Here is a 16,767-nt window from a genome sequence, read left to right on the forward strand (position 1 = left end):
TCATGGACTGTATAGTCCATGGGGGTCACAGAGTCGGACATGACTGAACAACTTCCACTATTATGTAACCAAGCAGGACGTGATGGGGCCTTCCGGAGACAGACACTTCCCCCAGGCTTCTGCTGTAGCTCCTCTCTGAAGTTACCCAGATAACAGTATCTGATGAACATTTCTCAGGTTGTTTTATAGATACTAAAACCACCACCAAATGGAAGAAATTTATTTGATGATCATGAGTATGTAGCCCCAGACATACTGTGCCTAAGGACTGATAATGTTAACCCCTATGACACCGCTGTGTTACCTCACCTTCAACCAGTCGGAGAACTGTGCTCGAGCTGACCACAGACCCTGAGACCGCCTCCAGCTCCCTCACCTCACTTGGCCTTTGAAAATGCTTTGCTGTTTCAGCACTACCTGTCCCAGACTATTTGTATAGCACATCACAATAAATGCTGCACTTGCCTTCACCACAAACTGGTATCAGTAGTTTTAGCTTTACTGCGTGCAGGTGGGGCAACCCAAGTTTAATTTGATAACAATTACTGCCTAGTGTTATGCCTCTCTGTTATGGAGATACTGGGTTTTTTGTGAAGATAAATCCATTTTCCCCCAGGTTTTCCCATGCACCCTATATGAACCTGTTCTTCAGTATAGTTAATTTACTGTCATTTGTATTGTGTCATTGATACTTCTGTTAGGTAAAGATATTTTTTCATTCCACTCCCCCCAAAAAACTCCTAGGATGTTATAACCATAAATAGTTAATAGTGATTAGCTAGTTGATCTCTGACATGTTAAATGAATTAACATAACCCATAACTAGATTTGTGGCTAGTACTGTCAATCCCATTCTACTTTGAACAGGTCAGTTTACAACCATATTAATATGTTCATATCTGACTGATCTGTTACATTTAAAAATAGTTATTTTCTGTCTATAAATATAATACATGCCCAAGGCAGAGGCTTCAGAAAATGGAGAAAAGAGAAACAAGAAAATTTAAATAACTCATTAACCCTCCATCTCAATGCAGTCACTAGTAACATTTTAATGAGCATTATCAGTTGGCTTTCACTGTGAATGTGAATATAAAATCCTTATACCTAATTTTTAAGCTAAATAGGCATCATACTATGTAATTTCATAATTTCCTTCTCATTTAACATCACTCTATAAATATTTGAATTTGGGGTAACTTGATCTATTGTCCTACGCTCATATCTCCATGCCTTTGGGGAGTGCTCATATAGTAAACAGGGTCGGACGCGACTGAGTAACTTCACTTTCACTTTCCTGCATTGGAGAAGGAAATGGCAACCCACTCCGGTGTTCTTGCCTGGAGAATCCCAGGGACGGGGGAGCCTGGTGGGCTTCCGTCTATGGGGTCGCACAGAGTCGGACACGACTGACATGACTTGGCAGCAGCAGCAGCAGCGTATCATAAAGAAAGAGCAACCCTGAGCCAGACCTGTGGTAAAACCAGCCCCAGCACAGGAAGCGTCAGTAAGAATATTACCTCTCTGGGAAGTGTAGAGCAAAAATGCAAAAGGAAGTTCTTTAGGAAAATGGGTTGAGCAAGTAAACTTTTGGGGATGAGAAAAACATTTTAGAACTAGATAGAGGTGGCGGTTGCATAATATTGTGAATGTGATAAATGCCACTGAATTGTCCACTTTAAAACAGTTAGTTTTATGCTATGTGAATTTTACCTCCATTTAAAAAATGACAGAAGGTAGAAGGGTTTGGCTTATTTTGGAGGACTGGCTATACGGAACGGCCTGCGAGAAAAGTGAAGCTGGTCCAGAGGAGAGGACTGGACTGTTTGCCTAGAAGATAGGGAGAACTTCTAATTCATGATGATTTCTGTGGGAAGGAAGCCAAAATCCATTTCTAATCAGAATGCAGCCTGACATAAAATCAAGTAAAAATAACTGGAAAATTCGACAGGTTTTCTGCTGATGTCTGGGTAAACCAAAAGAGGGCATTGTGACTCAGGCAGAAAGAAGAAAAGACAGATATAGAAACCAGGGGAACCGTGAAAGTCTCATCATTGTGAAGAATTAAGCTGAACTCTGTGAATAACATTCGAACTCACCTGTGTTTAGCTCAAAATGTCCTCACACCAGAAAGTACCCGTGAACCCCAAACGTCCACGGACGTTCACGGGAGGGTGCACACAGTAGAATGGGAGAGGACTGTGCTGCCATTGCTGGGTTAGCCTCACCTGCTTTCTCAGCATGAAAGCGTGAGTCACTCAGCTGTGTCCGACTCTTTGCAACCCCAGGGACTGGAGCCTGCCAGGTTTCTGTGTCCATGGGATTCTCCAGGCAAGAATACTGGAGTGGGTTGCCATGCCCTTCTCCAGGGGATCCTCCCAACCCAGGACTCAAACCTGAGTCTCCAGCACTGCACGCAGATTCTTTAATGTCTGAGCCACCAGGAAGCATAAATTCATCCAATTTGCTTTTATCAAAAGAAAAGATAAAGCATAATAACACAAAGATGTTCTTTGTTGGTAAAATATGTCTAGATGACAATGTGATGACTGGCACCCCTTTTCCACTTTTGGTATATGAAACACATTTTATTTCATTTATATTTTTGTGGTTCCATTCATACTTTTTATATCTCATTTTACCTTTTCTACTCTGTTTCTATAAAATGATAATATTATTTTTCTATTATTTTGTAATCTTCACAGTCTACCTATCTACCTATCTATAGAACAAGGGAGGCAAACTCCAATGACAATAGGTTCCAAAAAGTAACTTGAACTTTAGTCACTTGGCCTAATTCCCACTTGTCATAATATAAAAATTAATCTCTGCAAATCCAGACACACTATTCAAGTGTTGTATCTGACAAATACACCATAAATAATTTTGTTAAGTAATGTGATCATTTTTCTTAATATTCAACTTCAAAGATTCAGGGTCGTAACAGGGCAGAACCAATTTGATGTGGTAGAAAAAGAATAAGGCTGAGAGTCAAGGTACCTGGTTCAGGCTGTGTGACCTTAGGAGAGTTACTTGACCTTTCTAAACTACTGTTCCCTTACCTCTACTGTAATTTACTATGTGTTTGCTATCCAACAACCTTTCAGTCATTTCAACAAAAGTCGCATTTGTGAATCGAGCTCAGACTTCACAAATTTTCTATTTTTGTCCTTATTTTTTAAAAAATTTTGAATTCACATAATAATACACTAAGGGGCCCCCCTCCATAATTTGTAGCAAACACATGAAAACAGGGCAAAGTACATCTCTTTGAGTTTATTAGCCCAAATAGAAATCAGTCAAGGACTATGTAAGTGTTTCACCAGGATCATTCTGGTAACTATGCCAGTTTCCAACAGCACTTAGCTATGAACTCAGAGACAAATTTGCAGACACCACTATGCATTGCTCTGTCTTGAACCAACCCACCAAAATACAGTTAGATCAAAGCAGAGTACACTACTCTGAGATTACCACAGAGAACAGGCTTCTGCTTTACAGAGAAGGATGCAAGCTCCCTTTCATTTAAGAATTTGCTCCTGATAATTTGACTACTGACAATACAGTATTGCCCCAGGTCTAATAAAACAGTACCTTCACAGCTGGTTTGTTAATTGCATTGTGGCATTCGATGTGCTGGCAGTGGATGGGGTTCCAAGCTGTAAAGCAAAGCATAGCTGATGAGTATTTCTCACTGAAAGTATTTGTGCCCTAGTGAAAACAAGTAAAAAAAAAATTTTTTTTTCATTACTTTTCCTTTTCCTAAATAGAACCATCACCAGGTTTTCTAAAATAATTATTTTTTTTAATCTATGAAGTATTTTCTAATTTAGTAAAAACATCACAACTCCATCCATTTTCCCATGGGGAAGAAAAGCTAGTGTAAGGTGGCATACCCAAAAATCATAATATTACTTCATGATGATAAGCCTAGTAAATTTTTAGAAGTTTTTATATTTATGGTTTCACTTGATCCTCCAAATAACTCTGTGGGATAAATACAGCAGATTATTAACCTCACTTTATGTGTAAGATAAAATTTAAAAGGTTAGGTTCCTATGGTCACAGAGTTAGTAAGTGACAAGCTGCAACTAGAACACATATCTCTTGGTTCTCAAAACCCTGTTCTTTTCAGTATAGCATACTAGGCTAAACAGCCTAAATTTGGGGCACCAAGAAGTTTTCAGATTCATAATAACTGCTATAAGTGGTTATGTCACCATTCCATTTCCCACCCCATCCCCATCAATTGTGGAGACTGAAAAGATGAGTTTCTTGCCCACATGCAATGCACCTCTTTCATATGTTGTACTTGCTACATCACTTTAGTCATGCCCAGCTCTTTGCGACCCTATGGACCATAGCCCACCAGGCCCCTCTGTCCTATGGGATTCTCCAGGCAAAAATACAGAGTGGATTGTCATGCCCTCCAGGGGATCTTCCCAACCCAGGGATCGTACTGACCCACACACATTACCCACAGTCTAAACCTCTGCTAATTTGTTAATACCCAACTCCTCAACACAGTATACACACAGAGTAAAGACGAGAACCAAGTGAACTGAGACAGATCAGAACGAGAATTACAATTACTTATCATCATCCAGAATATTCCATAGCCCAAAGCACTTAGTTAATAATATTCCAGCATAAAAAGTAATAGGATTAAATGTTTGAAAGTAGGACAATTTTCTAAATTGCCATATTCTAAACCTCAGATGTGCAGATACTACTCTAATGGCGGAAATCACTGAGGAACTAAAGAGCTTCTTGATGAAAGTTAAAGAGAAGAGTGAAAAATCTGGCTTAAACTCAACATTCAGACAACTAAGATCATGGCATCTGGTCCCATCACTTCATGGCAAAATAGACGGGGAAACAATGGAAACGGTGTCAGACTTTATTTTCTTGTGCTCCAAAATCCCTGCAGATGGTGACTTCAGTCATGCTCCTTGGAAGAAAAGCTATGACCAACCTAGACAGCATATTAAAAAGCAGAGACATTACTTTGCCAACAAAGGTCTGTCTAGTCAAAGCTACGGTTTTTCCAGTAGTCATGTATGGATGTGAGAGTTGGACTGTGAAGAAAGCTGAGCACCAAAGAATTGATGCTTTTGAACTGTGGCATTGGAGAAGACTCTTGAGAGTCTCTTGGACTGCAAGGAGATCAAACCAGTCAGTCGTAAAGGAAATCAGTCCTGAATATTCATTGGAAGGACTGATGTGGAAGCTGAAGCTGCAATACTTTGGCCACCTGATGCAAAGAACTGAGTCATTAGAAAAGACCCTGATGCTGGGAAAGATTGAAGGCGGGAGAAGGGGACGGCAGAGGATGAGGTTGGATGGCATCACCGACTCAATGGACATGAGTTTGAATAAGCTCCAGGAGTTGGTGATGGACAGGGAAGCCTGGCATCCTGTAGTCCATGGGTTTGCAAAGAGTCGGACACGACTGAGCAATTGAACAGAACTGAATGGCAGAAAGTAAAGAGGAACTAATGAGCCACTTGATGAGGGTGAAAGAGGAGAGTGAAAAAGCTGGCTGAAAACTCAACATTCAAAAAATAAGATCATGGCATCTGGTCCCATCATTTCATGGCAAATAGATGGAGGAAAAGTGGAAACAGTGGCATATTTTATTTTCTTGAGCTCCAAAATCACTGCAGATGGTGACTGCAGCCATGAAATTAAAAGACACTTGCTCCGTGGAAGAAAAGCTATAGCAAACCTAGACAGTGTACTAAAATGCAGACACAACACTTTGCTGACAAAGTCTGTATAGGCAAAGCTATGGTTTTTCCAGTAGTCATGTATGGATGTGAGAGTTGAACCATAAAGAAGGCAAAGCACTGAAGAATTGATGCTTTCAAATTGTGGTACTGGAGAAGACTCTTGAGAGTCCCTTGGACAATAAGGAGATCAAACCAGTCAATCTTAAAGGAAATCAAAACCGAATATTCATTGGAAAGACTGGTGCTGAAGCTGAAGCGCCAATACTTTGACCACGTGATGTGAAGAGCCAACTCATTGGGAAAGACCTTGATGTTGGGAAAAATTGAGGGCAGAAGGAGAAGGGGGTGACAGAGGATGATATGTTTGGATGACATCATCAACTCAATGGACATGAGTTTGAGCAACCTCTGGGTGATAGTGAAGGATAGAGAAGCCTGGCATGCTGCAGTCCATGGGGTTGCAAAGAGCTGGACACAACTTAGCAACTTAAAAACAAAATATTTGATAAGAAACTAAAAGGATGGGAAGGAGGAAATGAAAGTGCACAGGGTTTTTATATTACATGTAAACTAGTATAATATTATTTGAAGGTAGACTAAGAAGTTAAAGGTGCATATTGCAATTGAAGAATTGTAGAGTAATTTTTTTTTAAAAAAAGCTGTAGCTAACAATTCAAAGAGAGAAAAGTGAAACAGTAAAAACTAATCCAAAAGAAGGCAAGATATCCAAAAGGAACAAAGAATACATGCGACAAATAGAAAACAAGCACAAGATAACAGACAGAAGCCTAATAATATCTGTAACTTTCATTAAGTATAAATAGCCTAAACAATAAATACATTAAAAGACAAAGATTGTCAAATAGGATTTAAATTTCTCAAAAAGCATGACCCAAATATATGCTGCCTAAGAGAAACACACTTGAAATATAAAAAGAGATAAGTTAAAAGTAGATAAGAGAAAAACTGTTATAATTCAAATGCTAATCATAATAAAGCTGGAATGTCTATATAAATATCAGACAAGTAGACTCCAAGACAAAGAATATTACTAGGAACAAAGAAGGATATTTCACAATGATGAAAATGTCAATTCATCAAGATAACAAAACAACCATAAATATGAGTGTATCTAATGACAGAGTTTCAAATTACATAAAGCAAAACTGACAGAACTTAGAGGAGAAATAAGTCCATAATTAGTGTTGTAAATTTCAACAATCCTCTCTCAGTAATGGATAAAAGCAGACCAAAATAATCAATAAAAATAGAAGACTTGAACAACATTCTCAACAACTTGACTTAATGATAGAATCCCCCACTCAACAAGTGGAACAGATACGGTGTCTAGGAGACGTACTAAGGGCACAGGCAGCATTTGCTAAGCCAGTATTCTCATCCATAAAGTAAGCCTCAGCAATTTAAACGGAGTAATAGAATAAACTATGTTCTCTCACCTCAATAGAATTAAACTAGAAACAAATAACAAAAAGATATCTACAATATAACCAAATATTTGTACATTTAAAAAAGCTTACTTCTAATCAATCCATAAATCAAAGAAAAATTACAAGGAATATTAGAAAATATTCGTTTCTGAAATACAATGAAACCACAGCATTTTGAATTTGTAGGCTGCAATTAAAGCAATGCTTAAAAGGAACTTTCACTTTTAAATTCTTGCACTGAAAAATTTTAAAGGTCCAAAATAAATGATTGCTACTTCTATTTAATAATATCCAAAAAGAACAAATTCAATCCAATGTTAGTAGAAGGAAGAAAATAATAAAGACAGAAGTACATATCAATAAAACTGAGAACAAAAAACCAACAGAAAATCATGAAACAAATGCTGTGGGTTATTTTGGAAAGTTCAATAAAATTGATAAGCCCCTAGGCAGACTGATGAATTAACAAATATAAAGAAGCAAACTATCAATGTTAGGAATGAAAGGTAGGACATCACTGCAGACACTAGACACATGCCAATAAATTACATAAGTTGGATGAAATGCTCACATTCATCAAAAAGCACAGTTATGAAATTACAAAATTCAACTCAATAAAAAGTAGATAGTTAAATGCCCCATTCTATTCAATTGAATTCATAATGTAAAACTTGCCCACAAAGAAAACCTCAAGACCAGAGGGATTTACCAGATGAATTCACTATTAACTATTAAAGGAATAAATCATACAAATCTTCCAAAAACTCAGAAAATAAAAGAGGAAACAATTTCCAACTTATTTTATAAAGCCAGCATTACTTTGTAAACAAAACTAGATGAAAACATTACAACAAAAGAAAAGTAGATCAATATCCCTCATAAATGCAGGAGCAAGAACACTTAGCAAAAAAATTAGCAATTAAGTCTAGCAGGATAATACAGCTGAAAAGTGGAACGTATCCCAGGAATGCAAGGTTGGTTTAACACTGCAAAGTACATCAACGTAATTCACCTTATTAATGGAATTAAGTGAGGAAATCATATGATTATTTAATAGGAGAAATCACATTTGACCAAAACTAACTCAAAAGCCTCTTGATGAAAGTGAAAGAGGAGAGTGAAAAGGTTGGCTTGAAGCTCAACATTCAGAAAACAAAGATCATGGCATCTGGTCCCATCACTTCATGGGAAATAGATGGAAAAACAGTGGAAACGGTGTCAGACTTTATTTTTTTGGGCTCCAAAATCACTGCAGATGCTGACTGCAGCCATGAAATTAAAAGACACTTACTCCTTAGAAGGAAAGTTATGACCAACCTTGATAGTATATTAAAAAGCAGAGACATTACTTTGCCAACAAAGGTCCGTCTAGTCAAGGCTATGGTTTTTCCAGTGGTCATGTATGGATGTGAGAGTTTGACTGTGAAGAAAGCTGATCGCCGAAGAATTGATGCTTTTGAACTATGGTGTTGGAGAAGACTCTTGAGAGTCCCTTGGACTGCAAGGAGATCCAACCAGTCCATTCTAAAGGAGATCAATCCTAGGTGTTCATTGGAAGGACTGACTTTGGCCACCTCATGAGATGAGTTGACTCACTGGAAAAAACTCTGACGCTGGGAAAGGTTGGGGGCGGGAGGAGAAGGGGACGACAGAGAATGAGATGGCTGGATGGCATCACCGACTCTGTGGACATGAGTTTGAGTGAACTCCGGGAGTTGGTGATGGACAGGGAGGCCTGGCGTGCTGTGATTCATGGGGTCACGGAGAGTCGGACACGACTGAGCGACTGAACTGAATTGAACTGAACATTCATTCACAATAAAAATTCTCAACAAACTATGAATAGATGGGGAATTCCTCAACATGATAAAAAGCATCTGTGAAAAACCTACAGCTAACATCATGTTTAACAGTGAAAGCCTGAACACTTTCCTGCCACAAATGAAGGGGAAAAACAAAGAAATCCATGCTCAGCACTTCTATTCAATAAACTGGAAATAAGAGCCAGTGCAACGAGAAAAAGAAAATAAGAAAGCAAGTGGGGAAAGAAAGGAAGGAGGGGAAAGAAAGGAAGGTAGGGAAAGAGAAAGACGGAGGGAACCAGGCCAGTAGGCAGGCAGACAAACCTACAAATTAGAAGGAAAAAAAAATCTTTATTTGCAAGAAAGTAAATCACGTATACAGAAAATCTTAAGAAACTTAGAAATAAGCTACAAAAAATTAGTGAATTTAAGCAAGGTTGAAGGATGTAAAGTCAATACACAAAAGTAAATTATATCTCTATTCAGTTCAGTTCAGTTCAGTCGCTCAGTCATGTCTGACTCCCTGCGACCCCATGAATCACAGCACGCCAGGCCTCCCTGTCTATCACCAACTCCCGGAGTTCACTCAAACTCATGTCCATCGAGTCGGTGATGCCATCCAGCCATCTCATTCTCTGTCGTCCCCTTCTCCTCCCGCCCCCAATTCTTCCCAGCATCAGAGTCTTTTCCAGTGAGTCAACTCGTCGCATGAGGTGGCCAAAGTATTGGAGTTTCAGCTTTAGCATCAGTCCTTCCAATGAACACCCAGGATTGATCATCACTTCATGGGAAATAGATGGAGAAACAGTCGAAACAGGGGAAACAGTGGAAACGGTGGAAACTGTGTCAGACTTTATTTTTGGGGGCTCCAAAATCACTGCGGATGCTGATTGCAGCCATGAAATTAAAAGACGCTTACTCCTTGGAAGGAAAGTTATGACCAACCTTGATAGTATATTAAAAAGCAGAGACATTACTTTGCCAACAAAGGTCCATCTAGTCAAGGCTATGGTTTTTCCAGTGGTCATGTATGGATGTGAGAGTTGGACTGTGAAGAAAGCTGAGCGCCGAAGAATTGATGCTTTTGAACTGTGGTGCTGGAGAAGACTCTTGAGAGTACCTTGGACTACAAGGAGATCCAACCAGTCCATTCTAAAGGAGATCAATCTTGGCTGTGAAGTCAAGTGGGCCTTAAGAAGCATTACTATGAACAAAGCTAGTGGAGGTGATGAAATTCCAGCTGAACTATTTCAGATCCTAAGAGACGATGCTGTGAAAGTGTTGTACTCAATATGCCAGCAAATTTGGAAAACTCAGCAGTGGCCACAGGATGGGAAAAGGTCAGTTTTCATTCCAATCCCAAAGAAAGGCAATGCCAGGGAATGTTCAAACTACCATACAATGGTGCTCATTTCACATACTAGCAAGGTAATGCTCAAAATCCTTCAAACTAGACTTCAACAGTGTGTGAACTGAGAACTTCCAGATGTACAAACTGGATTTAGAAAAGGCAGAGGAACCAGGAATCAAATTGCAGACATCTACTGGATCATAGAAAAAGCAAGGGAACTCCAGAAAAACATCTATTCTGCTTCATTGACTATGCTATAACTTTTGACTCTGTGGATCACAGCAAACTGTGAAAAATTCTGAAAGGGATGGGAATACCAGACCACCCTACCTGCCTCCTGAGAGACCTATAAGCAGGTCAAGAAGCAACAGTTAGAACCTACATGAAACAGTAGACTGGTTCAAAATTGGGATAAGAGTATGTCAAGGCTGTATGTTATCACTTTGCTTATTTACCTTAAATGCAGAGTACATCATGCAAAATGCTGGGCTGGATGAAGCACAAGCTAAAATTTTGATTGCCAGGAGAAATATCAATAACCTCAAAAATACAGATTACACCACTCTAATGGCAGAAAGCAAGAGGGGAACTAAAGAGCCTCTTGATGAAGATAAGTGAGGAGAATGAAAAAGCTGACTTAAAACTCAATATTCTAAGAAACTAACATCATGCCATCCGGTCCCCTCACTTCATGGCAAATAGATGGGGTTAAAATGGAAACAGTGACAGTTTTTATTTTCTTGGGCTCAAAAGTCACTGCATATGGTAACTGAGCAATGAAATTAAAAGATGCTTGCTCCTTGGAAAAAAAAGCCATGACAAATTAATTAGAAGATATTTATATAGCAATATTTTTAAAAGCTATTTTTTTAAATAGATAAGTCTCCATGAATTAAGAACAACAAAAGTAACTCCTATAACAGACAAAATCACTGGTTTAAGGCTTGTCTTCTGTAACTCCGAATGCCAGAAACCAGTGAAGCAATTTTTACATATTTTTCACAGTGAAGCAGAGGTTTTTTTTATGATGAAATAGAAAGACACTCTTAAATATACCTGAGCTTGAAAAATATATACATTCCACCACTGAAAATATTACCGAAAAAAAATTCTGAGTTCTATTTCCCCAGAAATGATAGACAAATTAATTCAAGCCGATTCTCCTACTGAGAATACTTAGAAAACCGGACACAATTAAATGCAAAAACAAATGAACCCAGAGAATTTTATGGGAGAATTTTGGGGCCATGATCCAAAAGAAGAAGGGATTGCCAGAAGATGCACCTGGCATTTGAGTCCACTCTTTCTCCTTTGCCTATTTCTCTTTCTGCCAATTCTGCAACATGAGCCAATTTCAACAGACTCTCTGACACAAGAGAACTAAATTTGGAACTGGTTGGCCACCAAAGAATGGGAAACCTAAAAATCACCCTGGGCTGCGGGTAGAGGTCCCAAAAAGTCACACCCTAGGAGTAAAGGGGAAACAGAAATAGACCAACCCTCACAGGGACTGAAGATCAGCTTCACATCGTCTCAAGAATTTACCGTAGAGTTTTTTTTTCCTGAGCTTCATTAAAGTGACCTGGGTTACCAATGTCTACAGTTTCCTTCCAGAAGCAAACATAAATACTTTCTGAAGAAATATAATTTAATCCTAAACCTCAAATTAACTCTATAGTTTTTCTGTCTAATATCCTGCACACAATTATTTTTTAAGAACATAAAATAAAAAGAAAGCAAAAGAAATTCAACAGAATCAGAGCCTCCAGAGACCTAGAATACTGAGTTATCAGAAACAGACTTTAAAATAAATATGGTTAATACATGCTATAAAGTAAGACAAATTAGAGATTATAATCAAATAATTGGAACTTTTAAAGCACCAAATGGAAATTCTAGAACTTAAAAACATAATTAACAAAATGAAGACTACATTTGGGAAGCTAAACAACTAACGAGGAGAAAAATAATCAGGCAAAGAGATTCTGAATGAAGCACAGAAAGATGAAACAGGAAAGGAGAATGCAAGAAATATCCACAGACGACATAGGACAGAAGATCTAACATATGTGTCACTGGAATTCCAGAAAGAAAGATGAGAATATGGTATAAGCCATTGTTGAAGAAATAAGGGAACTTCCGATTACAACCATGATATTTTAATAATATATAGACTTATCCTTCAATGGGAAAAAAATGTATAAAGCAACTCATTTCCAACACTGGGTATAGATTTTAACACAAGATTGCAATCTTTTGAAAAAGGAAGAACACACAGATTAAGTTCTACATTCACTTTGGTTTTCTGTCTGGGAATATTTCCAAACTGCAGCAAAAAGAAGTGGAGTCCAATAAGTAATTAGCATTTTCAGTGAGTAGAGGAAACATCACAGTGAAGAATTGCTAAGGCAACTGGAAATTGAGTAAAGTAAGAACAACAGGGAGTGCCAGAGAACAGGTCCCATAAATCTGTGTAAGGGTGCGCCTCAGGTCCTTGGCTCAATCCTAAACTTCTCGGGCTCACAGAAAAGCTCTACAAGGACTAGCAGAGAACACAAGCTTAATGGCTAAAAGCTGAACAGTGATTTTAGAGGTCACATAGTGCTCGAGATGCACTGTATTTCCAATATAGCCAAAGTAAGTAACTTTGGTGAACACACGAGGAATTTAGGAGCCCACAGATAGGTCAGTGCTAAAAAAGTAAAAGCCAATCTCTATGATGAATATAGATATAAAAATTCACAATAAAATACCAGCAAACTGAATTCAGCAGCACATGAAAAGAATCATTTACAAAGGTCAAGTGGGATTTATCACTAGGATGTAAAAATAATAGTTCAACAAACACAAATCAATAAATATGATACGTTGCATTAGCAGAGTGAAAGAAAAAAATCATGATTGCCTCAACAGAAGCAGAAAAGGCATATGACAAAATTCAATATCTGTTCTTGATAAAAAAAAACTTAACAAATCAGGCATAGAAGGAAAATATCTCATCATTAATAAAGGCCATATATAACAAGTCCACAGCTAACATCATACTCAGTGGTGGAAGGTTGAAAGCTTTTCCTCTAAGTTCAGGATCAAGACAAAGTACCCACTCTCACCACCCCTATTCAACATAGTACTGAAAGCCCCAGCTAGAGCAATTAGGCAAGAAAAATAAAAGGTATGAGAATTGAAAAGGAAGATGTAAGCTTGCTTCTATTTCCAGATGATATTATAATATAAACAGAAAATCCTAAAGACACAACAAGAAAACTTACATCTCATCAATGAATTCTGTTAAGTTGCAAGATACAAAATTGAGATACAAAAATTAGTAGTATTTCTGTACACTAACAATGCATTTTGTGAAAAAGAAATAAATCAACTGCATTTACAATAGCATCAAAAATTATAAAATACTTAGGAATAAACTTAACCAAGCAAGGGAAGGACCTCCAGTCTGAAAACCATAAGACATTGTTGAAAGAAATCAAAAAAACATAAATAAATGAAAAGGTATCCCATGTTAATGAAGAGGAAGAGTTAATAGTGTTAAAATTTCAATACTACCAAAATTCATGTATAGATTCAATGCAATTCCTATCAATATTAAAATGACATATTTTATAGATGTAAAAAAATTCTTAAAATTTATAAGGAACCACAAAAGACCTCAAATAGTCAAAGAAATTCTGAAAAAGAACAAAGCATGAGGCATCACATTCCTTGATTTTAAGCTATACTTTTAAGCTATAATAATCAAAATAGTATGATACCAACATAGAAACAGATCTATAACCAATGGAACAGAACTGACAGCCCAGAACTAAACCAAAGCATATACAGTCAATTAGTATTTGACAAGGGAGCCAGGAATCTCAATGGAGAAAAGACAGTCTCTTCAGTAACTGGATATTCACATGTAAAAAAAAAATAAAACTGGACCCTTATCCTGTATTACTCACAAAAAATTAACTCAAAATGAATTAAAGATTTAAATGTAAGTCCTGAAACCATGAAAACATAAGAATAAAGCTCCTTCACATGTGTTTGATTATCTTTTAACATGACACCTAAGCATAAACAATAAAATCAAAAATAAGTAAGTGGGACTACACCAAACTGAAAAGCTTTCACGCAGTCAAAGAAACCTTCAACAAAATGAAAAGCTACCTATGGAATGGCAATAAATATTTCTAAACCATATATCCAATAAGTAGCTAGCATCCAAAATAGATAAAGAATTCATATAGCTCCATAGTAAAGAAAAAGAAGAAAACAGTACAAAAATAAGCAAAGGACCTAAATAGATATTTTCCAAAGAAGATATGCAAAAAGCCAATAGGTACATGAAAAGATTCTCAACACCACTAATCATTAGGGAAACGCAAATTAAAAACCACAATGAAATACTACCTCACACCTGTTAGAATGACCATCATCCAAAATCCAAGAGATAAGAAATGTGGAAATTTTCTGAACTATTGTAAATTAGTAACAGCCATTATGTAAAACAGTAAAAGGAATACTCAAAAAATTAAAAATAGAACTACCATTTCCACTTCTGGAAATATGTCCAAAGGAAATGAAAATAGTAACTTGAAAGGATATCTGCACCCCCATGTTCACGGTACCATTACTTATGATAGCCATGACATGTGAGCAACACAAGAGCCCATCAACAGATAAAAGTTGTGAGTTCAAATTTCCAGTTAAAAGAAAAATAATTACTAGGAGGTGAGGTACAACATGAAGATTATAACTAACACTGCTGTATGATATAAAGGAAAGTTATTAAGAGAGTAAATCCTGAGTTCTCACCACATGGAGAAAATGTTTTTTTCCTTTCTCTTCTTTGTGTTGATATATGGGATGATGGGCACCAAACTTATTGCAGTGATTATTTCACAATGTATGCAAATCAAATCATCAGGCTGTACACCATAAACTTACACAGTGATGTATGTTATTTCTCAATAAAACTGGAAAAAAAGGAAAATTTCAATCAAATAGAAAAAAAAATGAAAAATTTTTCAAAAGAAAAAAAAAGGGGCAATTTAATCTTCAAAAGAGCAACAACTTGGCATGAAACTAGAAGTCAACCACAGAAAGAGAAATGAGGGAAAAAACAACTCAGTTCAGTTCAATCGCTCAGTCAACTCTTTGCGACCCCATGGACTGCAGCAAGCCAGGCTAACTCCCGGAGCTTGCTCAAACTCATGTCCATCAAGTTGGTGATGCCATCCAACCATCTCATCCTGTCGTCCCCTTCTCCTCCTGCCTTCAATCTTTCCCAAGATCAGGGTCTTTTCCAATGAGTCAGTTCTTCACATCAAGTGGCCAAGATATTGGAGCTTCAGCTTTAGCATCAGTCCTTCCAATGAATTTTCAGGCCTGATTTCCATTAAGATTGACTGGTTTGATTTTGCAGTCCAAGGGACTCTCAAGAGTCTTCTCCAACACCACAGTTCAAAAGCATCAATTCTTCGGTGATCAGCTTTCTTCACAGTCCAACTCTCACATACATACATGACCACGGGAAAAACCATAGCCTTGACTAGATGGACCTTGGTTGGCAAAGTAATGTCTCTGCTTTTTAATATACTATCAAGGTTGGTCATAACTTTCCTTCCAAGGAGCAAGCGTCTTTTAATTTCATGGCTGCAATCAGCATCTGCAGTGACTTTGGAGCCCAAAAAAATAGTCTGACACCGTTTCCACTGTTTTTCCATCTATTTCCCATAAAGTGATGAGACCAGATGCCATGATCTTTGTTTTCTGAATGTTGAGCTTCAAGCCAACCTTTTCACTCTCCTCTTTCACTTTCATCAAGAGGCTTTTGAGTTCCTCTTCACTTTCTGCCATAAGGGTAGTGTCATCTGCATATCTGAGGTTATAGATATTTCTCCCGGCAATCTTGATTCCAGCTTGTGCTTCTTCCAGCCCAGCATTCCTCATGATGTACTCTGCATATAAGTTAAATAAGCAAGGTGACAATATACAGCCTTGACGTACTCCTTTTCCTATTTGGAACCAGTCTGTTGTTCCATGTACAGTTCTGACTGTTGCTTCCTGACCTGCATACAAGTTTCTCAAGAGGCAGGTCAGGTGGTCTGGTATTCCCATCTCTTTCAGAATTTTCCACAGTTTATTACCTCTACCATACTTTGGCCTCAGGCCAAACAACAGGGAGGGAACACAGCCCCGCCCATCAAATGAAAATTGGATTAAAGATTTACTGAGCATGGCTCCGCCCATCAGAACAAGACCCAGTTTCCCCCACAGTCAGTCTCTCCCATCAGGAAGTTTCCAATAAGCCCCTTATCCTTATCCATCAGAGTGAAAGTCACAATCACAGAAAACCAACCAAACTGATCACATGGATCACAGCCTTGTCTAACTCAATGAAACTATGAGCCATGCCATGTAGGGCCACCCAAGAC

The 16,767-nt window shown here is 37.8% G+C and overlaps 1 protein-coding gene across 3 annotated transcripts in view; it reads right to left on the minus strand.

The window, feature by feature from the left end:
* The window catches only part of UNC79 (unc-79 subunit of NALCN channel complex), a 222,807-nt gene that overhangs the window by 162,472 nt on the left and 43,568 nt on the right, over window positions 1–16,767 (minus strand). For all 3 annotated transcript variants that reach the window (XM_055417627.2, XM_088829774.1, XM_088829773.1), the window contains one exon: window positions 3,595–3,659. In XM_055417627.2, coding sequence (XP_055273602.2) covers window positions 3,595–3,659 — 65 coding nt within the window. The remainder of the gene's footprint in view (window positions 1–3,594; window positions 3,660–16,767) is intronic.

Source organism: Moschus berezovskii, chromosome 21, assembly GCF_049115385.1.
Source record: "Moschus berezovskii isolate FMDL1 chromosome 21, NW_MosBer_1.0, whole genome shotgun sequence".
Classification (NCBI taxonomy): domain Eukaryota; kingdom Metazoa; phylum Chordata; class Mammalia; order Artiodactyla; family Moschidae; genus Moschus; species Moschus berezovskii.